The sequence below is a fragment of the Zootoca vivipara genome, chromosome Z (assembly GCF_963506605.1).
Source record: "Zootoca vivipara chromosome Z, rZooViv1.1, whole genome shotgun sequence".
Taxonomy (NCBI): domain Eukaryota; kingdom Metazoa; phylum Chordata; class Lepidosauria; order Squamata; family Lacertidae; genus Zootoca; species Zootoca vivipara.
Genome location: NC_083294.1, coordinates 27,346,612 through 27,370,956, shown reverse-complemented (window position 1 = coordinate 27,370,956; position 24,345 = coordinate 27,346,612). Strand labels below are relative to the sequence as shown.

Genomic DNA, 24,345 nt, shown 5'->3' with positions numbered 1-24,345 from the left:
ATGGAACACCGTGATGGAAACCAGACCACACGGAAATGCTGTTTACCTTCCTGCCGCAGTGGTACCAATTTATGTACTTACACTGGCATGCTTTCAAACTGCTAGGTTGGCAGGAGCTGGGACAAAGCAACAGGAGCTCACTCCATCTTGAAGATTTGAACTGCCGACCTGATCGGCAAGCCCAAGAGGTTCTGTGGTTTAGACCACAGTGCCACCTGCAGGAGAGGAGGACAGTGTCATTGCATATAAATGTACAGTGGTACCTCAGGTTACGAACTTAATTCGTTCCGGAAGTCTGTTCTTAACCTGAAGCGTTCTTAACCCAAAGCGCGCATTCCCTACATAGGCCTCCTGTGGCCCCGAAAGCGGATTGCAATGTTCGCAACCCAGGACACCTACTTTGGGGTTTGTGGAGTTCTTAGTACCACTGTATAGGAACTGTCTTAGATCCTAACCTAGGAGGGTGGTCCTTCACAACGAGTAGATGTTGTTTCATATCATTCAAAAATAGATTAAATAGATGTGGGGCAAGAATACATATAAATTTATCCTTTCGGATTTCATATACTTATCCGCTAGAAAGCAAGTGAGAGACAGTGATCATTAGTTGATTTCTGTTTTTTAAAACTGATCTGTTAAAGACCAATAATTCTATTCCTTTTAATCCAATCCAATAGAGAGCGCTGTAAATGTTTAGAACACAGTTTACTTAAAGTGGACAGGAGACCAATAGGGTGATAATTACACGGCTGCTCAGGATCACCCTTTTTAAAATAAATAAATAAATTGGGATAATTACAGAAGTTAACCACAGAAGTTAACCATATAAGAGTTAAAAGGTTAGCAAGTGGTGATGCCCACCCAGCTGCATTTTTTTTTCCAGAATCTCAGCAGAAATCCCATCAGAGCCAGGGGCCTTACCAGGTTTTAGTTCTGCAATAAGTTCCATAATTTTGTCTGAGCTTACTGGGGGCAAGTTTGGTATAGTAGAGAGGACAGGCTCATCAACATTTGGAAGAAAGCAGGGTGAGATTTTGAGCATTTTAAAATAGTAGCCCACCCAGGTTTGGGAGGGAATGGTAGGTACAATTAAAAGATAGTTAGTACTCTGGTAGCCAGAGGTTATTTGCCAGAAGGTTTTATGATCGTTCACTTTTACTGATTTATTAAGTGTGTCCATTTATTATGATGATATGCTTTCTTTTTCTTAGCAATAAGTTCATCATATAACTCCCTACATGTAAAATAGGGTTTTTTTTTTGTTTTATCGTCACCCTTTTTGCAAAGGTCTCTGAACGATATTCTGAGCAATCTTTTCTCTGTATAGCATTCCTGGTCAAACCAAGGGGAGGGATTAGAGAGGGTAACAGATGCAGGCTTAGCTATTGTACCACAGTTGTCTATTACTTGGGAGTAAGCTGTTATTGCTACCTTAATAGAATGTGAGTTAGTAAGGGTTGTTCTTAAGTGTAACATTTTGTCTTGAGTCCAGGAATTTGGCGATCACCCCTACAAATTGCGGGGACTATCAGAGGCCTGATCTGAGTTACCAGGCTTCAAGATCTTATTTGCTGGGTCGCATGTAGTCAGAAGTAAGGGGGAGTGGTCACTTTCCGTAAGGACTTCAATAGAAAGCAAGTTAACACCAGAGTGTAGATTTAGAGAACAGATATAATACAGATACAATTAGAATTATTTGTGATAAATCTGCATTGCATTACCCCATCCATGGTGGCCCACAACATCTAACTACCAGCTATTGAAAAGGAATAATAAATCAATCAATCTGGGAAAGTGTGTGTAGATGTATGTTTTTAAAAAAGTAATTTTGAAAAATATTCTGATCTTGTTTATCTGATAGATATGCTTGCAAAGATTACCGGTAGTAGTGGGGAAGAAAGGTCTCATGCACACTCCTTGTATTTGGGAGCAAGCCAATGCAGTGGAGCTTCTGTGAATGAATGTGCAGAGATGTTCAGGATTCAGCTGAGTATTTCCCAAAGAAAAGGCTCTCATGAGGCAGGATCCTGATCCGTTTACATCTACACTCGGGGGCATCCGCTCCTATGAAACTAATGAAGCTTAAGCTTCAGGGCCCCTAATCTTGGAGGGGCCCTAGTACTGACTTTAGCCCATATTGCTTAAAATAGACCCAATTTGAGTCACACAACTCAAGTTGATTAATTCTTTGTTATATATATTTCAATAATCCTGAAGTTTGAGTCAGTAGCTCAGATGTTATAAAGGTGGAGTGTTAAGGTAGCTTGGAAACTAAAAGGCAAAGGAATTTTTTTTTCACACCAGTGACTTTTTATATGTGAGATAATTCAGTACAGCAATTTAAATCAAAATCTGAGATGTAGTAGTTAATTTTTTTTAACCGATCAGTTGTGGAAATACCCTAGTGAGGAAGTGGTTTGTTGCTGGTTGCGAAGGGCCCCCTCAACATTTCAAGCTTCAAGGCCTCAAAAATGTAGGTCCACCACTGGCTACACTCCTGTTCCTGTGATTCAGATTAGAACAGCCTGTAGGAGCTTCGTTATACAGGGCTTAAGTGAACTCACATGGGACTGCAGTCCAATCTCCCCCCCCCCCCAAGAAGTCAAAATAATATTTTTCTTCCTCTCCCCACAACTCTTATAGGGTGATCTGATGGTGGTCTTCTCCTCTTTCTCGTTCACCCCTCTCTTGACTGGTCAGAGAATAGCTGTCACTGTCATTGTACCTGCCCAGTCAGGCAGTCAGGCCTGGAAGACTGCAAGGCCTAGTGCTCCATGAAAGACTCACCTCTGCTCAAGTTGGTGGGAAGCAGTGAAAAGGAGAAAGAGAGGTGGCAGTGGCAGCAGGATCTGCTGCTTGTTGCAGGAGACCCACACATTCAGTAAGGAGGGCAGGAAACTCATCATGGACTGGCAGCTGATGGCCCATGGACTGGCAGTAGTCCAGAGACTATCACTTGGAGTAGCACTGTCCTAGGACAAGTGTGACAATAATACCTTTAGGAACAAATTCCAGAGTGGGAGCTGTGTTAGTCTGTTTTAGAATAAAATAAAGAAAAATGAAAAACAGTGTCTAGTGGCACCTTAAAGACCTACAGACATTGTAGCGTATCTGTGGGCCAGATACCATTTCATCAGGTGCGTTACGTTTTAACCTTTATAGATAGGTTTAATCATCTAGCAGAGTGAGGCCAGAAAATTACACAATACAAGAGAGACTTGGAAAAATCAACAAATACACAACACAAATGAGATCTGGTCAAAGGTGTAAAAGATTGAATCTGTAGGTGTGATCTGCTTCCAGTTGGTGCTGATCCAGGCTGGAGCTGGAGTCATGGTTTCTAACTATGGAATGGAATGGTGATGATGACAATGATGATATGTTAACCCAGTACAGGTTCAGAGAAGACTTATAGTCACTGTTCGTTGCTCTGCTAGGTCATTGTTTGCAGCAGGATCGCCTCCCCCTCCCCCCAGTAGACCCTTCCATGTAGACTTGCAGCAATAGAACTGTGAGCCAAGTAGGTGCTCCTCTGGTCCCTTGGACTTCCTGTCAGGTCTGTTGCTGCATTTGCTCTTGAGACCTGGGGGTGGGTGGGAATCAGGAACTGAAAGAAGGGTTTGATGGATTGTGGGGGGGGGACAGGTGAGTTGTCCCTGAGATAGGGTTCTTCAGGTTGTTTTCAGACTACTGTGAGATTCTTCCAGTCCAGATGGAGTAAGGTTTATCTGCAGGACCACAAGCCTTGACCTCCAAAGAGATCTCTCCAGGCTCTGCGTTGGATAGGATCCTAAACCTGCAGGCAAGATGAATATTGTGCATACATAAACACCTAGCCAGGCAATCACTTTTTTGTTATGAACAAGCGGTTCCTACATTTAATTCTTACTTAAAATGGAGAATGCAGTCTTCTGGTTGCACGGGGCTCTTCTTTCACCTGTATGTCAAGGAAAAGAGTTCAGTTCAGTACTAACATGAGGGCTCACTGCTTAGCACAAGGTTCTTGATGGGCACATGGCAACCTTCTGCTTCGGGGTCTCCCATGGCACACCTTTTGGCATTCATTCTAATAAAGTATTGTTGTACATCTCGGAATGCTCACTTGATGATCTTTTTCTTGCAAAGGTGATGGTGAAGTTGTGGAGCAGGTGATTGGGCAGCAAACTAATGACCAAGAAGAGAGCATCCTTGATGGAATTATCAGGGAGCTACAACGAGAGCAAGATCAGAGAAGACTTAATGGAAGTGAAGCTACTCCAAATCTTCTGCAAAACAGATTGCAGCCTGCTAATAGTAAGAGTCATCTCCTGTTATTCTTCTAGACAAGTGTAGAAGGATTCAGTGTTCATTGGTCTTCTTTTGATACAACAAACACGGTGGGGGAAGTTGATTAGCCTTGTGGTTTGTTTTGGTAGCTTTGAGAAGTCCAAGTTTGGATATAGCTTCCCCCCCAAATGTTGGGCTCAGACGGAGTGGTCAGATTGAAGGTGTTCGGCAGATGCACCACAATGCTCCTAGAAGTCAGATGGCCACGGAGAGGGATCTCATGGCATGGAGTAGGAGAGTGGTGGTGAACGAGCTGCATCCTGGGGTTAGCAGGTAAAACAATGTTTAAAATTATTTCAGTTTTTGTCTTTATGCATGTCTGTGCTGTGATCTTCCTGGAATCATTTTAAGGAACTCACCCAGGTTACAGATCAGCAGAGTATGTATATTTGCTTGCTTTTTTGCTGTCATGACCAACTCTCTTCTTTAGCTTTTCTAAACCCAAGCCAAAGTAGGAGGTTCAGTTATAACTATGACGGACATACCAGTGGGTCATCATCTTGGAAACCCTTAGCCAATCATGGCATGGAAGAGAAACAGCCAACCAGGAGTGTGTGAGAAGAAATAATTTGAATGTTTACATGGCAGATAGGGCCTGGCTACAAAAGTAGCTAGGTTTGCTTAGGGGTCTGTCTGGCAGGATAAGCCTGTTTAATTTCCTCTGGTGGAGGAAATAGACTGAGAAAGAGGATAGAGATACTTTAGGAAGAGGGAAAGCAAATAGTAATTGTAGGAGGAGATAATTTAAATAGAAACAGTTCTGTTGTAGAGAATTATAAGTGAAGTTTAAACCTAAAACAGCATTTCAGAGAGAAAATAAGTACTGTGCCTTTAATAGTGAAACCTTCAAGCTTTATCCTTTTTGAATGTATGTTAATAGAAACACAGTTTTCGTCTCCTTCGTGCCTCAGCTTTGATTTCTGCCTAGCTTGGGGAATAGGTTTTCGCTGCACTCCCCAGTATCGAGAGGGCTTGCTGCAGGTTTATATTATACACTACCACATACAGAGAATATCTGAATTCTTGGTTATTTTAGAAAGGGAGTGACCAAGCTTTAATTATTCCATCTTCACTGAGGGAGTATGTTGCAACAGCGACTTCATAGATCAAGGCTGTTTCTTCACCAGTTCATACTTGAAATTGACAGACGTAGGCAGGAGAGAGATGTGGTTTGGTGGGTTAAGCAACACGGCCCCAGGTATAGTGTTTACATAGCTGTGTTGCTTTCTCCAGTGTTCCCTTGCTTTTGCTGGACTTGGAACATGAATATACCAGTTGCGGAAACACAGCACTCTATACACCTTTGTTCCAGTGTCCTTGTAGAATTGCAGGGGGCATGGTTTGATAAATTACCCCTTCCCAGAGACACTGCTGTAAGGATCCCTCTAATCTGGAGATGAAGAACCTCTAGCCCACAGGCCTGATTAGACCTAGTACAAGTCTCAATTTGCTCCACAAAGCCATTTTCCACGACCACACCCACTTGCCCCACACCTGACATCACTTGTGATGCAGCTGCCAGTGAACAGTTTGGAGCCTTAAAGTGCACTACTGCTTGTTCTTTCGCAAGGGAGACTTGCTGTTGCTGCAGATCAGCTGCTTGGCAGTAACAGCAAGCTGGTTGGAATCAGCCAAAAGCCAGGCTTGAACAGTGCCTTATCAGCTGATCAGTGGTGACTTCGGATTGGGTTTTTCCTTGAAGCACAACTTGAGCTCAGTTTGTGCTACAAAGGAAAAAAAATGACTGCTTGGTGTCATGCTGATGGCAGGTGATTGATAGGTGGGCAGTCCTCATCACCTGTCAAAGTGGCCTTCTGGGGTGGGGGAGCTCAGGATCCAGCTCACCATTTGGGAAAGGTTTCCCACCACTGCTCTAATCAAAGACCCTTTGATTTGCTTAAAAAGTCCCTAAAAGCATAATATTTTTCTCTTATCCCATTATATTTGCAGTTTTGAGAAATGGTAGTTTTGCGCATGGAATGTTATACATTTGTACTCAGGAATAAATTCTGCTGTGTTCAGTGTGGCCTGCCATAGGAAATTGCACAGGATTACATTTTTAGCCACCCTGCAATGACGTTGTCTGTTCTTTAAGTGCAAAATAAAGACCACACTTTCCACCAACTATCCTGGCTGAGCAAGCTCTAGCTGGCGCATCAAATTTTCTCATCCAGAACAGTTTCCCCATTCAATTAAGTGGTGGCTGTTGCGTCTTCCTTTTGCACATACAGATCTAATCCCTCTGTTGAAATGAACACATAGCAGGAGTGCATATAGAATTCTAGATTGAAGTACACTAGCTTCAATAGATGGGAAAAAATTCTGAACCCGCCCCCCCCCCCAAAGCTTGGAAGCCAGGGTGATGAAAATCTAAGAACATGTTTAAAGGTTCAAAGATTAACCCAAACTTACCATCTTCTTAAGAGTTCAAGAGGAATGCCGAGCTGCAAAAGGCGAATTAGAAATTCATCTGTATACGCTTGAAAAGAAGAGAAAGCCTTCCCATACGTTACAAAGGGTGAGAAATTTTGCTTGTTTTCAGAAACCCTGTGTATTCCATGCTAAGAGCTAGCTAGCCAAGCAGAGATATAGGATCTTAATGCTTTGGTGGGCAGTGCTATTGGGAGGAAGGGCTGAAATACCACAGGCATCCAGGATTTTTAGGGAGTATCCAACCTTGTGCAAAAGAGCAAAGTTCCACATAAATTGCAGGGGAACGAGGCTGGTGGTGCTTAATGATGAATAAGCTCAGTGTAGCTTTGAACTTGACTTCTGAGGAGAGAGCCAGGGAACAGGAGGGTATCTCAGTTGGGCCTCCTCATCTCTTAGGAAGAATGATGCAAGTGGGTTCAGGTCCTCAGACTACACAGATAAATGGATAAACTCCATGTATATTCATATACATTAATAAATTGAGAGTAAGAGATTGGGGACGCAGGTGGCGCTGTGGTCTAAACCACTGAGCCTAGGGCTTGCCGATCAGAAGGTTGGCAGTTTGAATCCCTGCGACGGGGTGAGCTCCCGTTGCTCAGTCCCAGCTCCTGCCAACCTAGCAGTTTGAAAGCATGTCAAAGTGCAATTAGATAAATAGGTACCACTCTGGCAGGAAAGTAAACGGTGTTTCCGTGCGCTCTGGTTTTGCCAGAAGTGGTTTAGTCATGCTGGCCACATGACCCAGAAAAATTGTCTGTGGACAAACGTCTGCTCCCTTGGCCAGTAAAGCGAGATGAGCGTCGCAACCCCAGAGTCGTTCGTGACTGGACTTAACTGTCAGGGGTCCTTTACCTTTTTAAGAGTAAGGGATTAGGTTGGGAGAGCAAGGAGGCTCAATTATAGTGGTTGCAGGTAGTGGGAGGTAGGGCATGAGACAGGGCAGATACAGAGGGTGTTGAATGCTTAGTTGTTGACTGCTGCATGCTGACTCCTCCTCCAACTGGGGAATCAGTGTCCTGTCAGCCCAGCCCTCAAGCCTGAAGAAACATCAGACCAGTTTTAAATATAATCTCACTCATCCACAGTTTGGGCCACCAGGGGAAGACTTGTGCTCACCCCCCCCCCAAAGAAATCTTTGCCTGTCTAAGTGTTCAGGGCAGCATCAGAACAGATTCCACCCCCCTCCCCCGTACAGTGGTACCTTGGTTCTCGAATTTAATCTGTTCCGGGAGTCCGTTTGACTCCCGAAACGGTTCGAAAACCAAGGCACGGCAAGGAGTTTCCTGCATTCAATCGGAAGCCGCGTTGGACATTCATTTTCCAAAAAACGTTCCAAAAAACGTTCACAAACCGGAACACTCACTTCCAGGTTTGCGGCGTTCAGGAGCCGATTTGTTCGGGAGCCAAGCTGTTAGACTATCAAGGTGCCACTGTATAGTCTATAACAGGGGTGGCCAACTCCCAAGAGACTGCGATCTACTCACAGAATTAAAAACTGCCAGTAATCCACCCCCCTTCTTTTGGGTTCAGGTCAAAGTTGTTGAGCTTTTTTTAGGGGAGCTTCTTTGGGGGGGGCAGTGATCTACCAGTGATCTATCCGTAGATCACGATCTACCTGTTGGACATGCCTGGTCTATAAGAATTCAGTCTCTTCCCCAAAGTTTCTTGCTCCCCACCCCACCCCCACCTCTGTACAGATCTAAAGTGTTTGTAACTTGTGTTGAACACATGAGGCAGGTTAAGGATTCTGCTGGTGTCCTGTTCACTGTGCTACTCACAGCCTCCCTGCCAATGAATAAATATCCCATTACCCCTGGCCTCTGATGGGAGTTGGAGTCTGAGATTTTTTTGGGGGGGGGGCACAGGTTCCCTACTTCTGCTTTCAGCTCAGTTGTTTAATTTGCATTGGTTGTGGGTTTATTATAGCTTATACTGCAGTATGCACCCATAACACTTAGTGGTTTGGGTTTGGGTACAGTGAGGAAAAGAGCTTCATCTACACAATGAACATTTAAGCCTGGAATAATGAAACAATCCATTTTACTGGCTAAAATAGATGTTTCAAATACTGCAAGCAAGGTTTTGAATAAAAATGCTCACCTGTTTTGGACTTAATGCTTAACCGTAGTTCAGCATTACAGGCATGAGCCAGCCCTACATTATTGCATAGATTTGGTTGATCTTGGTGTTTGATGCTGCAAACTTTCCTCTATAATCTCAATTTCTGTCTTCTGTTTTTCCCTGGTATTGTGAAAGTGTGATTATCAACCCGGCAGCGGGCGATCTTTGCGAAGAAACCAGCGCAAGCGTCAGCATGCTTACCAAACACGCTCCACCTTTGATCATCATTCACAAGGTGTAAGAAGAAGCTCACATACTCAGGAAGACTCTGAAAGCTCTTCTGAGGTCAGGTGTCTGGTTATTATATTAAATCGTGTTAGTGGGGGAAAGCATTAAAAATGAAAAGTGGACTTTAAACTTTAGAACAGAAACCATTACCAAATACGATCAAAATGCTGGTGTTAGAGTTTTGTCACAATTAGCAGAAGTAAGATTGGAAATGAGTTCAAGACAAATTCAGTTGGACAATTAGGAGCTGGCACTGATCTGTGAACAGGTTGGTTTTGTCAGTACGAAAACCCCTACCAGCTATATAGATCACCCTCAAATCGTTATGGTAGGGAATTTGTGTAGCATAGTGGCCAAGATGCTATGAAACAGGAACACCCAATTCAAATCTTGCCTTTATCATGAACTTACTGGGTGACTTTATGCAAAGCATGCTTGTCTGAGAATATGGGTGATCGTATGACCTCATAGGGTTGCTTTAAGAATTCCAGCTCTTCTCTTGCATTATCTAACTGTAATCCTTATAACACAGCTATAAAATGCTTACAGATGCTAAGTATAATTATTAATTCAGCTATCTCCCCTTATTGCTATTTGAGTCCAATCTGCAGGTCTGCAAACATTCTGGAGGGAGAAATGCTGGCTGTTTGCCCTTAGCAGGACTGCTGTTATGAGTCTGGCACTCTGCTAGTTCTGCACTTTGATGTTGAAGGAAGATGTTTTCCCTTGCAGTTTTCTGCTCACCCACTGTATGTCAAAAGCAGTAACTAAAACTTTGCTTAACGGTCAGCTTTGAATTTTACAGTTTGTGACAAAAGACGGACACAGGTGCTTTCTTTGCACTCCTTTGAGTCAGTTAGAGAAGTAGCCATCGGTCCATCTAGCTCAGTGTTGCTTACACTGACTGGCAACAGCAGCTCTCCAGGATTTCAGTCAGGAGTCTCTCTCAGCCCTACCTGAAGATGTTGAGGCCTTCTGCATGAAAAACAGATGCTTTACCACTGAGCTGCAGCCCTTCCCCGTTTAGTTATTGACCGTGTCTGTTAGACTTACACTTTACAGGAGAAGGTGTGCAATGTGAGAGGGAACTTGTCTTTCTGCTAGCAAATTGTTGACTGTAGCAAATTGATAGAGCAAATGGACAAAGCTTTCTCTTTTCTTCCCCTCTTAGGAAGATGACACAGGTGGCACAAGTGATGTGTCTGTGGACGACAATGTCGCTGCATGGCAAAGTGAAAGCAGCTCTAGGTAATTTCTCTTACTCTGTTTTAAAGGGGAATATTTCACAATGAATGTGGTGCTTGATACAAGGCCACCTAATGCGAGGATGGCACAATATGCACAGGGCTACATAGGAACATTTTGCTGCTCAACAACCAGAATTTTGTATAAGTAACAGAAATTAGTACAGATTTTTCTCTGCTAAACTGAAAGCAAATAAACTTGTGAGTGCTAACTTCTTCCTTTTAGTTTACCTGCTTCCCCTTGTTGTTAGTCTCATCCTCTGCAGAGTCTGAACCAGATAATCACAGCAGATCAACAGCCAAGCTGTAAAAAATGTAAAGGAAAAAAGTAAATAACTTATAAATTTATATAACATATTTGATGGCCCCAAGAATTAAACACACATGTATCTAGAGTGACATGTCTCTAGAGTAAAGCCTCAATTGCACATTTTAAACCATGTTTTTAATTACAATAGTTTCTCCCAATTCTCCCCACCACCACCACCACCTTGGCTCAAATGAGTCAAGTATGCTCTGTCACATTGTATGAATGTAAAGCATAGTTTGTGTGTTTCATGCAAACTAAGCAGTAAGCCAGAAATAAACCAATAATAAACCTTGGCTTATTTCTGGCTTACAACTTGTAAAGCGCAGCCCAGGTTCAAATAGGACACGGCACAGTATGCTTGTTTGAACCAGGGGGGAGAAGTTACTCAGGTACTTATGTAGGGCCGGGTGATATCTGGTTTTCAACATCATGATATATCACCAGCTAAACATTGTGATTTAGTGATATATCACAGTGTCTGAAACATGGAACTATGCAGGGTGGGTGAAGATCGGGCGAAGGCTCAGTCTTTGGAGATTGCTGCAGGTGGGGGGTGAAGATTGGGCATGCGGCTGGGCAAAAGAGCATGTAGATTGGGTGGGTGGGGAGTGTAAAGATAGGACGTGTGGTCAGTTCAGTCAGACACACACACACACACACACACACAAACTGTGATTTGCCATGTATTGCCACGTCAATTATTTTTAAAGGGTCATTGTATTGCGGTCTAGAAACCGGTATTGGACAATATTATCAATATATCTCCTAGCCCTATGCCCATGTAGCAGTGGAGAGGCATGTCCACAATTAAACCATTGTATTAGACAAGGGACATGGGTGGCACCGTGGTCCAAACCACTGAGCCTCTTGGGCTTGCCGATCAGAAGGTTGGTGGTTTGAATCCTCATGACGGGGTGAGCTCCCGTTGCTCGGTCGCAGCTCCTGCCAACCTAGCAATTCGAAAGTACTCCCAAAAGTACAAGTAGATAAATAGGTACCGCTCCAGCGGGAAATGGTGTTTCCGTGCGCTGCTCTGGTTTCAGTGTTCCGTTGCACCAGAGGTGGCTTAGTCATGCTGACCACATGACCTGGAAAAATTTGTCTGTGGAGCAGACAAATGCCAGCTCCTTTAGCTTGTAAAGTGAGATGAGTGTCGCAACCCCAGAGTTGTTCGTGACTGGACTTAACTGTCAGGGGTCCTTTACCTTTACCTTATTAGACAAGCTGGTTTGCTGTAACATGCCTAAACAATCATAGCATAAATGATAGCATAGCAGTTACAGTTTTAATATACACGCATGGAAAATTATATCCTGCCTACATGTAGCAGCAGGGAGGGTCTCTGTTGATTGGCAGGCTCACTAAGAGTCTTTTGCCATGGCTGGATCATTTCCTGGTAAGGTTTGGGCTGAATGTAGCTTTCCCACTCTGCAAAGGTTGAAGGACTCATTGAGTTGATCTGCCTTTGGATACTGATGGAATCTGATGCATTCCTGAATGCTTTTGGAGGATTTTCTGGCAAATATGGCTGGCACTCCTGTTGAGGCTCTTGTTTCACTGTGGAACAGTAAGATGCGTAGAGCAATTGATACAATTGCTCCTGAGGGTCTTCGCTGTCAAGCACATAGATCACCGTGGTATTCCAGTGATTTGTGTGGGGTGAAACAGGAGGGGTAGAGGCTAGAGTACAGTTGATGTATGAGTTGGTGCGAACCTGACTAAACATGAGTGAGGAAGCACCATTATGCCTACCAAGTAGCAGTGGTGGGAGCAAACAAAGCTTACTCCTTTGCCACCATTGCGCCTTCAATTCGCTGTCTGGCAGAACTTTTCGGAATAGTGAATGGGATTTTATGATCTGGCCAATAAAGGATGCTCTGACACCTTCAGAGGTGTGCTGTAACAACTTTGCAAAGATACTTTGGAGACAAAATTGCTCAGGTTCAGACAGACTTGGATGCCAAGTCCAATGGAAGTTTATAGAGCAACATCTGTTCCATCTATACTGGATTGGTTTAGATTACTGCATCCTGAGGATATGGACAAACTGCTTAAAGAGCTGCCACCATCCACTTGCCTCCTTTACACTTTCTCATATTGGCTTCTTAAAACTAGCCATAGGAGATTGACTGGGTGGATCCCTGTAGTGATTAATGCTTCATTGGAGAGTAGGGAGGTGCCACCTGCCTTGAAGGAGGCAGTGGTGCATCCCTTCCTTAAGAAAACCTCCCTGCTGCTATCCTATGCAAGCTCCTACTTGGATAGGGCAGCAGCAGAGGTAGTTAGATAAATGTAGTCTTGGAAACATGTACCAGTGTCACTGTTTGGATGAGGTGCAGCAAATAAAATGCTAGTTCTGCTCAAGTTCCTTTTCCTGTTTCAAGTGCTCCCAGTCGAAATCTCATTGCCTTGGTTCAAGAAAGGGTAAAACCTTTTAGAAAAACACATTCATGGAGGTAAGTGCAATAGAATTAGTAAAACATTATAGAGATTAACAAGTAGGGTAGCGGGTTGGGCTTTTTCCATCTTGTCTCATATTATCAAGCCTGCCATTTAAAATGTCCACATTCAGAGACCGGTTTATTCCATGAGTTGATGCAGAATTTTGCACAGACCCTTCTGGATTAAGAATACTGCCTTTTCAAAACCTTAATAAGATGACGATTACAGGTCTAACTAATGCCTTTCTTAAAGCAACCATGCAGGTCCAGGGGAAGCTGGACTGAATCATTGGCATTTCACAGTTCTCCTTTAACACCTATACATGGGTATTGGGGCATGAAAACTTTAAAACATGTAGAAAAATACCATCAATTTGCCAGTAGGGGGAGCAAGAGTATAGAATATGCAATACTGTACCTATAAAAATAATAAACTACTGTACTAAGAAAAGAGGAGCTGTATCAACTTTTGGATGATATCTGTCCTAGTAGGTTTCAAATATTTTATTCTGTGAACAGCTTTGGTATCTTATGATGAAGGGCCATATCTTTTGCTCAGCAGCAATTTGGGTCTGAATTAGGTATTCACTAACATGCTCTGAAAATAACATGGTTTACAGGGAGTCACTAATTCAGAAGTGGTGACATCTTGTATTTATAAGGCACTTATTTTGGAATGCACTGGTAACATGTTATGTTTGAAGGGAGTGTCGGGGGCTGACATGGGACTGGAGTTACAGGATGAAGCATAGAATGCTAAATGGGTTAGATCACCTTTTAAAACCATGTCTGCATAATTCAAGAATCCACCTTCAGAACAATACATAGATGGCATTGGATCCCAGTTAAGTTGAATAGAATCAGTCCAAGTATCTCTCCAGAATGTTGGATGGGTTGTGGTGAGAGTGTTGTTTTGTGGATGTTTTGTGTTGTTTTTGGATCACTGTATTCAATAAAATATCTATTTATTATGAATATTATGAAACAACAGAAAACGCCTGACCCTGCTTTAGCCCTTTTTAATGATTCCACTTTCAAAAGGTCCTCATTTATTACATCCAATATTAGTAGCTCTATGACTGGCAGTGGCCAACTTAGAAATAGAGAGGCACTGGAAATCAGGAGGATTCGCCATGAAGGGTGGCTTGATAGAATATGGGATGTAGCACTTTCAGAATATCTAGTATACCACAACTGGGTGATTAGGGTCCTTTCAAAGTGGGGGGGGGGATTTGAAATAGTTTGGTGGCCATTTATAGCATATATTCACACCAATGAACACTCGTTATATAACCCCCATCGGGTCATGTAACATTGTGGAATACTTACATTTAATAAATTTAACAAATAAATAACATTCTATACTATAAATAACATAATTTAACAAATAAAACAACTAAATAACATTCACCACACTGTCTCAGAATAAATGTACTTACTATTAATCAACGGCACTGTTGTAATCTCCTCCCTTTTATGCTGTAATGGTAAATCTTATCTTCATTTCCAAACTGACAAACCTCTCCATTATATACTCAACATAGCTGTAAACATTATCTGTAAACATTGTGCCTTGTCAATATTATTGTTGTTGTTTTGGTTGTAGTATGAAAATACAGTAAAAAGTAAAGTGGGGGAGACCTCCCTGGACCTAGAAATGTTAAACAATTATCACCCAGTGACAAATATCCCCTTACTTGGCAAGGTGCTTCAGAAGGTGGTTGCAGTCCAGCTTTAGGCATGCTTGAAGGAAGCTGATTACTTGGATGCATTCAGACATGGTCATGGTATGGACTCGGCCATCCTTTTTGATAACATTTATATGGAGAGAGATGTGGGGAGTGCAATCCTGCTCGTTCTCTTTGCACTCTCAGCAGCATTTGATAATGTTGTTTTCCAGAATGGACTGAAGCACATTCAGTTAATAAGATGACTCCTCCTACTCGACTGGATAGGCAAGGACCTTCAAGTCTTCTGCCTCCTCTTCCTGGGGGGAGGATCCATCCTGCTCCCCAGATCTTCCCAGGTTGGGTTGGCTGAGTCCTCTGTTCTAGACAGAACTATATTACCTTTTGTTCACTCTGCAAAGTGGTTTCCCTAACTTCTCTCTTCTCTGGTTTGTCTACCTTGTTGATCTGAACAACAACAACAACAACAACAACAACAACTTTTAAAATAGTTTAAAGGAGGGGAATCTATTTAACTTTGTTTTCCCTTATGTTTTTTAATCTACAGTTTTCATTTATGGCAGCCCATTTACTTCCTCTCTGCCGCTAACACAAAGAGGACCCTACTACAGTATGTGCCAACTGGCACTCACTCTGTGGCTTTTGAATAGCTTATCACCTTTGAACCCCACTCTCCATACTATGCATGCTGTCACCTTGACTGATATAAATTGTTGCCCACAAACACCTACAGCAAAAAACTTCTGTCCCTTGGTCACCATAACAACAGAGCAAAAAACAAAAAGGAGGTGGCAATAACCAACAGATGGTGTTTATCTACCCTTTCTATCTTGATGAAGCTCAAAGGCCTCATGGACAGTAGCGCTGCTAGGTAGAGATTTGGAGGTGGATTTGCTGTCCTCCCCATTTCTCTTCTCAATGCTACGTGGCACAGATAGAGTTGAGGGTCTTCCATGGTTTGGGAAGAAGGAAGAGTGGCAGCACTCATTAAACACTACTTTTTCTCTCATTGAGAAATTGAATAGGCCTTTAATATCAGTAGATCTGCCAGGCAGACATGTGCAAATGTATTCATGATACTTAGTTCCTGATAAAACCACTTTTGATATTAGTCATGAATGAAGGATTTTATGTTTGCTTTCGTATGGAGTTCACCATTTACAAATGATTTCATATACTCTAGAGCAGGGGTGTCAAACTCAAATTCATCGGAGGCCGCATCAGCAGTTTGGTCACCCTCAAAGGGCCGGTTGTATCTGTAGGACTATGTGTCCACTCTTTATTATCATAAATTATTGTCACTGCAATCAATTATTACTGTTTTTTGTAATAATGTAAGTAATAACTAGCTCTGAAAGCAGAAACATAGTCAGAATAATGGCAAGTAGATATTCAAATGTACAATTATTGTACAATTTATTGAAAAATGATTTTTGGTAACTGCACTGGGTGGTGGAGGCTCGCTAGGGTTTCATGCAGGACCTTTGCAGAGCTACTAGTACCTGGAGATGCTGGGGTCCTTCTGCATGCAGGACAGATGTTCTGCCAGTGAGCCACCACCCTTCACCAAAGGGACTGGCTGAGGTTGACTCACTGGAGCTGCTCTCCTGGTTCCAGGGTTTAAGGGCCAGAAGTATAAAGCAGCATCCTATGTTTCTGAGGAGAGGGAGAGGGAGGGGAGGGGCGGGAGGAAGGGAGGAAGGAAAGAGGGGAGAGAAAGAAGAGTAGGAAATAAGGAAGAGAATAAAGAAGGAAAGAAAAAGAAAGAGGGAGAGAAGACGGAAAGGGAGAAAGAAGGAAGGAAGTAGAGGGAAAGAAAGAATAAGAATGAGGGAGAGGAAGAAAGTTGGGAAGGACGGAAGGAAGTAAGGAAGAAAGAAAGAAAGAAAAGAGGGAGCAGGAGGGAGAGAGGAAGGAAAGATGTGAGAGAAAGAAGAGTAGGAAAGAAGGAATAAAGAAGGAAAGAAAAAGAAAGAGGGAGAGAAGACAGAGATAAAGAAGGAAGGAAGGAGAGGGAAAGAAAGAATAAGAACGAGAGAGAGGAAGAAAGAAAGGGAAGGGGGGGGTCGCCGCCTTGATTCAGCGCCAGAAAAGTGCGTGAAGGGACCCAGGGGCAAAAAGCATTTCCTGTGCAGCGTGAGGCAGTGGGTGTCCGTTTTAGGAGAAGTGCGTAAAGCCTCAGAGTTGCACGTTCGTGAGGCTGAGCCGCGGCAGGAGGAGGAGGAGGTGAGGCAAGAGGAGGAGGCTTGCTGGGTCGGTGCCCGGCAGCACCGTGCGGAGAGTCCCGAGCCTCTGGGACGCAGCAGTGCTCTGTAGCACTTTGAATCCTCCTCCTCCTCCACGCGGCGCTGCTGGGTGCTTTGTTTGTGCTTCAGCAGCAGCAGCAGCAGCAGCCGTTTCCAGGCGCCGAGCCGTGGCAGGAGGAGGATTCAAAGTGCTACAGAGCACTGCTGCGTCCCAGAGGCTCGGGACTCTCCGTGCGGCGCTGCTCCGGCCGCCTTTCTACCCCCCCCCGACCCCAGCTCTTTGTCGGCGCTTTGTCGGCGCGGCACTTCAGCAGCAAGGTCCCGCTGCTGGGTCCCGCTGGCTGGGGCGCTCGGCGGGCCACATGACGAGGTCTGGCGGGCCGGATTTGGCCCCCGGGCCTTGTGTTTGACACCCGTGCTCTAGAGCTACATCAGTTTCTTCCTTTTATATTTTGGTGGTTATAAAAATAGGTATATATTAATTTGAAAGGTATTTGTGAAATATAGTATTAGTTTATATATATTCTAAACCCTAACTTGGCTGTTGTTGGGTTTTTATTTCCTTTTGTTTTTCATCCAGTATACAGTCATACCTCTGTTTAAGTACGCTTCGGTTTGAGTATTTTCAGTTTAAGTACTCCGCGGACCTGTTTGGAATGGATTAATCCACTTTCCATTACTTTCAATGGGAAAGTTCACTTCAGGTTAAGTACGCTTCAGGTTAAGTACGGACTTCCAGAACCAATTACACTCATACCTCGGGTTAAGTATGCTTCAGGTTGAGTACTCCGTGGACCCGTCTGGAATAGATTAATCCACTTTCCATTACTCTCAATGGGAAAGTTCACTTCAGGTTAAGTACGCTTCAGTTTAAGTACTCCATGGACTGTCTGGAATGGATTAATCCACTTTCCATTACTTTCAATGGGCAAGTTCACTTCAGGTTAAGTACAGACTTCCGGAACCAATTGAGTTTGTAAACTGAGGTACCACTGTAATCAGTAATTCCACCTCCCCACCCCCAACCAACAAGCTCTGATCTTCCCTTTGTGGCCCTAAAAATATGTCCCACCAGGAACAAAATGGGTTTTCTAAGAATTTTGTTGTGTGAATCTTTCAGTGATTCATCCAGTGAATATTCTGACTGGACTGCAGATGCCGGAATAAACCTTCAGCCTCCGAAAAGACAAACGAGACAGGCAACTCGCAAAATGTGTAGCAGTTCTGAAGATGAAAATATGAAAAATATGAAGGGACAGGAAGAAAAACGCAAAAAACCCAAACAGACAAGGAAAAAGGTCTATAGGCTTTACTAAATAAAATTTCACTCCCCCTCCCCTTTTGGGAAAGGTAAATCAGTTACTTGTGTTTAAACTCTGTAATGTTTTTGTTTTAAGAAACCTAGTGGGCGGCTTTCGATGGATGGTGAACCCACTGAAGAATGGTTTGCTCCACATTGGATACTGGATACCATACCGCGGCGTTCCCCCTTCGTTCCACAAATGGGGGATGAGGTAGCTATTTGTTCATTTAACTGGAGTAGGGCATGTCATTTTAGGGGTTGAAACCTAATTTTTGAAAATATCTTCAGTGAGGTGTCTTAAATACAGTGGTACCTCGGTTTTCGAACGCCTCCGTAGTCGAACGTTTCGGAACTCGAATGCCGAAAACCCAGAAGTAAATGCCTTGGTTTTCCAGCGTGCCTCGGAAGTTGAACAGGAAACGCAGTTTCTGTTTTGAGTTTTCCATATTGAGGCTTCCACTTTGATGACGATGATAATGATAATAATAATAATAATAATAAATTATTATTTATACCCTGCCCATCTGGCTGGGTTTGTGGCTTCGGCTTTCAGCTTTCCGTTTTCAGTTTTCAAACATTTCAGAACTAGTATGCACTTCCGGAACGGATTATGTTCAAAAACCAAGGTACCACTGTATATAATTTGGGGTGTGAGGAATTAAAATCTGCTAATATTTTTTTTGTGATTGGACAACATTTAGCTGGGCGAATCTCCATTTGATTCAGTAGCACAGAAACTGCTTTTAGAAAAAAAAACTTAATTTTAATTCTGCCTTCTGAAAATGTCAGATAATGCTATAAATTTTTTAGTTTTTCTGCATAAAGCATATCCTACTAAGCGTACAACATAAAGCAATGTTAGAAAAGAATGACATCAGTTTATAAGAAACTTAAACAAGTTTCATGAGGTCTTGCTTTGCTTTGTTCTTGGACATGAGCTGCCAACTTGCTACTTGGCCTCTGATGTAGCCCTCACATCTCTCATGTATATAAACCCTGCCTGCTGCCTCTGTGACTTGTTGCACACACCTCTCCATAGACTGAGCATGACAGGGCCACAGTGGAACTTGCATGAGTTCGGCAATGAACTTCTTTATTTCAGCTGTAGTAAGTTGACGTGCAAAAGGAGCTTCATGAACCTCGTCAGACCAATCGATCAGCTCCCAACAAGGACAAAGCACTGGGGCTGACGGAAGGTGTCTTCCTCATACTTCTCTGCTTAGATTCAGCCAGCCACCTTGTCTTGTCTCATCTCCTTGCCACTTCACTTTTTAACTTTTCTGTTACGCTCAGGCCTATATAAGATAACAGCAAGTACTTGGCTATTGTTTTATGCAATTTATTTCATTTTATTATATATCTTTTAAAATAATTATATTAGTTTCCCTGCTGACAAATTCACTTTCAATATAATAATTTCTTACATTTTGACTTCCCATCAGTCTGTCCATACAGTACAGTACCTGCTGTATGCCTTTAGCTGCTGCTATTTATTTTCTATTGTATTATAACTTATATTGCAGTCATTTATTTATTCTCCTTCCCTTGCCTATTATTCAAATCCTGCTTGTGATTTCAGTTGGCTATGGTTTATTCTCAGATAGCCTGAAAAGAACCTCCACAGTTTGACAAAAGTTCTCATCTTTTTGATCTCTTATATTTGCTGTCAACTTCACCATCTCTACATAGCCCCTTACTTTAAAGCCCAGTCTTCTTTCATTGGGACTTCTTCTTTCCATTTCTGCACATACAAGATTTTGGCTGCGGTAGGAGCATACATAAACAACATACGGTAACTATTTCCTTTGGAACCTCTGCCCCTATAATCCCCAGAAGAAATGCTTCAGACCTCTTGGGAATAATTATTTTAAAAAATCTTTAAAAATTCATTTTAATACAGTTTTATACACATTGTTTTAATAAGACAAGTTTAAAATTACTGGAATTTCCACATCAGGTTGGCAAAGTCTGCTCTGTCAGGTAGCACAGAAGATTGTTTTTGCAATCCCCGAAGAGTCAGAAGTCCTGTTTCTTGAAATACGTACATTGAACCTTAATACATTGATCTTTCTGCATCTTTGAGGGCTCTTCTGTTCCATTGTGTCTCCCGGCATGTACAAATGATGCATGTTTGGGATCAACCAAGCAGATCATTATTTATTTACTTTGGGATATTTATTTCCAAATTAAGGATAAGTTCTGAAAGCTGAGGCTTGGTGTATGTGAATCAGAATGTCATTTAATTTTCTTCCTTTCAGGTAATCTATTTTAGGCAAGGGCATGAAGCTTATGTGCGTGCAGTTCGAAAGGCAAAGATCTACAGTGTAAACATGCAGAAACAACCATGGAATAAAATGGAACTCAGGGTAAGGGGAGCTTCAGAGTTATATTGTTGTCTTTTATCACTGGGTTGAATAAACCCAGTGAACCCCAGTGAACCTGCCTAATACCAAATTAGAGCATTGACTAATTAAAATTAGAGCATTGATTTGCCTTACACAAATCAACAGTAGCTCTCCAAGGTTTGGGGAAGGAATCAACCTTACCTGGAGATGCCAGAGATTGAACCTGGGATCTCCCATGTGCACATCATATACTCTACCTGTCTGAGTCACAGACTCTGCCAACAACAGAGACTTGAGGAGACTTGATGCAAAATAATCCTGTGCAGAAGCATCTATCTGATTAAATCACCTGGTGTAGATTACGCTGTGTCACAAGCAGAGAGCAGATATCCAGGAGTTTGGGGCTTGGCTTGGAGTTCACATTCAACTTCACATTGTGTAGAGGGCATTATCAGAAACCGCACACCTGCATTTGTGAACTTGAATTTCTCCCCGCCGTCATATTCTTGAGCTTCTCCCCTCCATCCCACCAACACACATGCAAAGTAGTAACAGGGAGTATGGATGTGTGGAGGCGATAGGTTATAAACATATAGTGGTACCTCGATGTTTCGAGTTACGAACGGAGCTTTGTCTGCCATTTTGGATGCCGTGCGAATAGGATTTTTTCCACTTACGATTCCCCCCCATAGGCTTCTACTTAGGATTTTTTCGACTTACGAAGGTCCGTTCAGAACAGATTAAATTCGTAAGTCGAGGTACCACTGTACATGTGAGAATGTGGACATGAATGTATGGGTTAATGCAGAATAAAAAACGGGTCAATATAAAATGAAAAGTGGCGACATTGGGGGGGGCTTGTTTTTTGTGCTCAATTTGGGAATTCACACTTGTTTAAAACAACCCCCTTTTGTCTATGTGCTTCAAATAAAATGTACACGCACAACTAAGCTTTGACCTCTAGTGCTGTTTTGACAAACAGGAACAAGAATTCGTGAAGATTGTGGGAATTAAGTATGAAGTTGGACCACCTACACTTTGCTGCTTGAAGCTTGCCTTTCTTTATCCAACCTCAGGCAAAATGACTGGTGAATCATTTTCCATTAAGTAAGTGGCTGGTTAAATGGGCGCTTGTCCATCACCAACTCACATTCCCCACCCCACCCCCCCAAAAGCTTGTCTCCCTAATAATGTTTAGGAAAAGAAGCATGCTCATCACTTTGAGCATTTTCCTGTGCCATCAAGATGTGGACAATGTATTTGATCACATGGCAGGGAAGCACAGAACATGATTTAAATCAGGGGTCCCCAGACTTACCGGCGTTTGGGCCGGTTCCCACCGCGCCGATCGCGCGGTGGGCCGGAGGGCGGGGGAGCGCGCGCCTGTGCGGGCCGGCGGGCGGGGGAGTGCGCACGGGCGCTTACTGGCGTGGCGGCGCGCTTCCAGGGTGGGAAAAGCGCCGAAAATCCGTTGTGCGCATGCGCGTGGGCCTCCCCCGACCCGGAAGTGCACCAGAAATGACTTCTTCCGGGTCGGGAGAGGCCCATACGCATGCGCACAAAGGATTTTCGGCGCTTTTTTCCCAACCCGGAAGAGCGCTGCCGCGCTGCGCGCCATAAGAGCGGGCGGCGGGTGGCGGGGATCGTCGCGGGCCGGATTGGCAGGCTAATTGGGCCGCATCTGGCCCCCGGGGCCGTAGTCTGGGGACCCTGATTTAAATGTTATCAAAAAGGTGGAAAATGTGCACCATCACCCTGCGATATTTAGCCTGGCTTCTTTGATTGATGGATGGATGGATTATTTAATTTCTGTACTGCTTAATATATTAAAAATATCTCTAAGCTATGTACAAAAAACTGAAGCAGCAACAGACAACTTAAACAAAATGCTGCCAAAATACTGTTTCATATAAAAATGTTACATTAATACAAAGTTGCTAGTACACATATGAATCAGTATCATAATTACCTTCAAGCTGTGTTTGTGGTTGTACTACCTCCTTCTGAAGAGCTATTCCACTTCTGTTTCACAGGTACCATGATATGCCAGATGTTATTGATTTCCTTGTGCTGCATCAGTTTTACAATGAAGCCAAAGAAAGGAACTGGCAGATTGGTGAGTGCTAGCTCCATTTTAACATATGAAATGTTTTCTGATTTTAGTTTTTGTTTGTTATTTGATGTAATCTTTTACATTTTGTAAATCACTATATTTTAATTGCAGTGTATATATTTTAATGAGAAAAATTGAAAAAAGAAACAACACTCTTAAAAATGCACACCACTATAAGCATTTTTGTGCTTTTCTGCATATGTCACTTGGCTCATTCCAACTTTTTCTGTTGCAGGAGATAGATTCCGCAGCATAATAGATGATGCATGGTGGTTTGGAACGGTAGAGAGTCAACAACCATTCCAGTCCGATTATCCTGATAGTTCCTTCCAGTGCTACAGTGTTCAGTAAGAATGACTATTTGGGCTGTACAGTTCCCTTTGGGCTGTGTGTACTTTGATGCATTTTTTAAAAGTCTGCTGCAAGAAAAGCTGAGTTCTGTAACCTGTATTTCTAAGTGAATTAAGCAAACATGCTCATTGATTGATATCATGATGTACATACAGTATCTGTACCTGTCTCTTGAACCATAAGGATCCACAAGGCAGCTAGCAACATAAAATCATAATACACACTTAACAGCAACAAAACAAGACAAAACATTATATCTCAACAGCAAAGAGCCAGCAGCATTATACCGCTTAGCAACTACTTAGCAGTCAGCTACAGTGCTTACAAAAAAGCAATAGGTTGTGTCCAGTTTACACAGGGTGGGGCACCTAGTTTTTCCTCATCTCTTCTACCTCCTACAGCCTTCCATATCACCAAAAACCTGCTCTTAAGGGTTGGGAGACCTCCTGGGGAAGTGTGGGATATGGCACAGGAGGTATTGAGATGGGTTGACAAAAATTGGGTTCCATTAACTGCATGAGCAAAAATAGTTTCCATTAGTGCAAAGAGCCACCTTGGGATAAACAGCCCAAAGCTTTTGCTTGTTATATATGGCAGTGAGGCAGAGGCTGCCTGCCTCTCCTCCTTCCCTGGTGCCTAACCACTCTTCCCTTCAATAGCCATGGGTTGCTCTAGGTGGGATGATTTGGGCCAATCTGGGGCTGTCTGGCCCAGGTATAAGGCAACCTCTTACATCATTATGCTATAACTATAGGGTGGTGGTAATTTGTAGCTTCTGGACTTCTCCCCTCTTAGCATGCAATTTCCTTTGGAAGCTTTTCTCCAAGTGGCTTCTACTTTGTCAATCACAGATGGGGCCTTTTTAGTGGTGGTTCCATTAACCTTAGGCTTTGGAGGCACCAATGTAATCCACTTTTGGACTTCTTTATTTTGCAAGACATTTAAAGACATTTATGCTTCTGCTGTTTTGTGTGTGTACCGTATATTCCGGCGTAGAAGACGACTGGGCATATAAGACGACTCCCAACTTTTCCAGTTAAAATATAGAGTTTGGGATACACTCGCTGTATAAGAAATACGACCCGGCATATAAAACGACCCCCAAATTTTGAGATGATTTTCCTGGGTTAAAAAGTAGTCTTATACGCAGGAATATACAGGGACCCGGTTGGCGCCGTGGTGTAAACCACTGAGCC

At 43.0% G+C, this 24,345-nt stretch overlaps 1 protein-coding gene across 1 annotated transcript in view; it reads left to right on the top strand.

Moving 5' to 3' along the window:
- The window catches only part of BRWD3 (bromodomain and WD repeat domain containing 3), an 80,620-nt gene that overhangs the window by 34,751 nt on the left and 21,524 nt on the right, over positions 1-24,345 (top strand). The window contains exons 18-28 of the mRNA XM_035132474.2: positions 4,126-4,293; positions 4,416-4,599; positions 6,751-6,844; positions 9,016-9,165; positions 10,280-10,356; positions 18,158-18,335; positions 18,435-18,551; positions 20,599-20,706; positions 21,668-21,792; positions 22,719-22,801; positions 23,034-23,145. Of these exons, the coding sequence (XP_034988365.1) occupies positions 4,126-4,293; positions 4,416-4,599; positions 6,751-6,844; positions 9,016-9,165; positions 10,280-10,356; positions 18,158-18,335; positions 18,435-18,551; positions 20,599-20,706; positions 21,668-21,792; positions 22,719-22,801; positions 23,034-23,145 (1,396 nt within the window). The remainder of the gene's footprint in view (positions 1-4,125; positions 4,294-4,415; positions 4,600-6,750; positions 6,845-9,015; positions 9,166-10,279; positions 10,357-18,157; positions 18,336-18,434; positions 18,552-20,598; positions 20,707-21,667; positions 21,793-22,718; positions 22,802-23,033; positions 23,146-24,345) is intronic.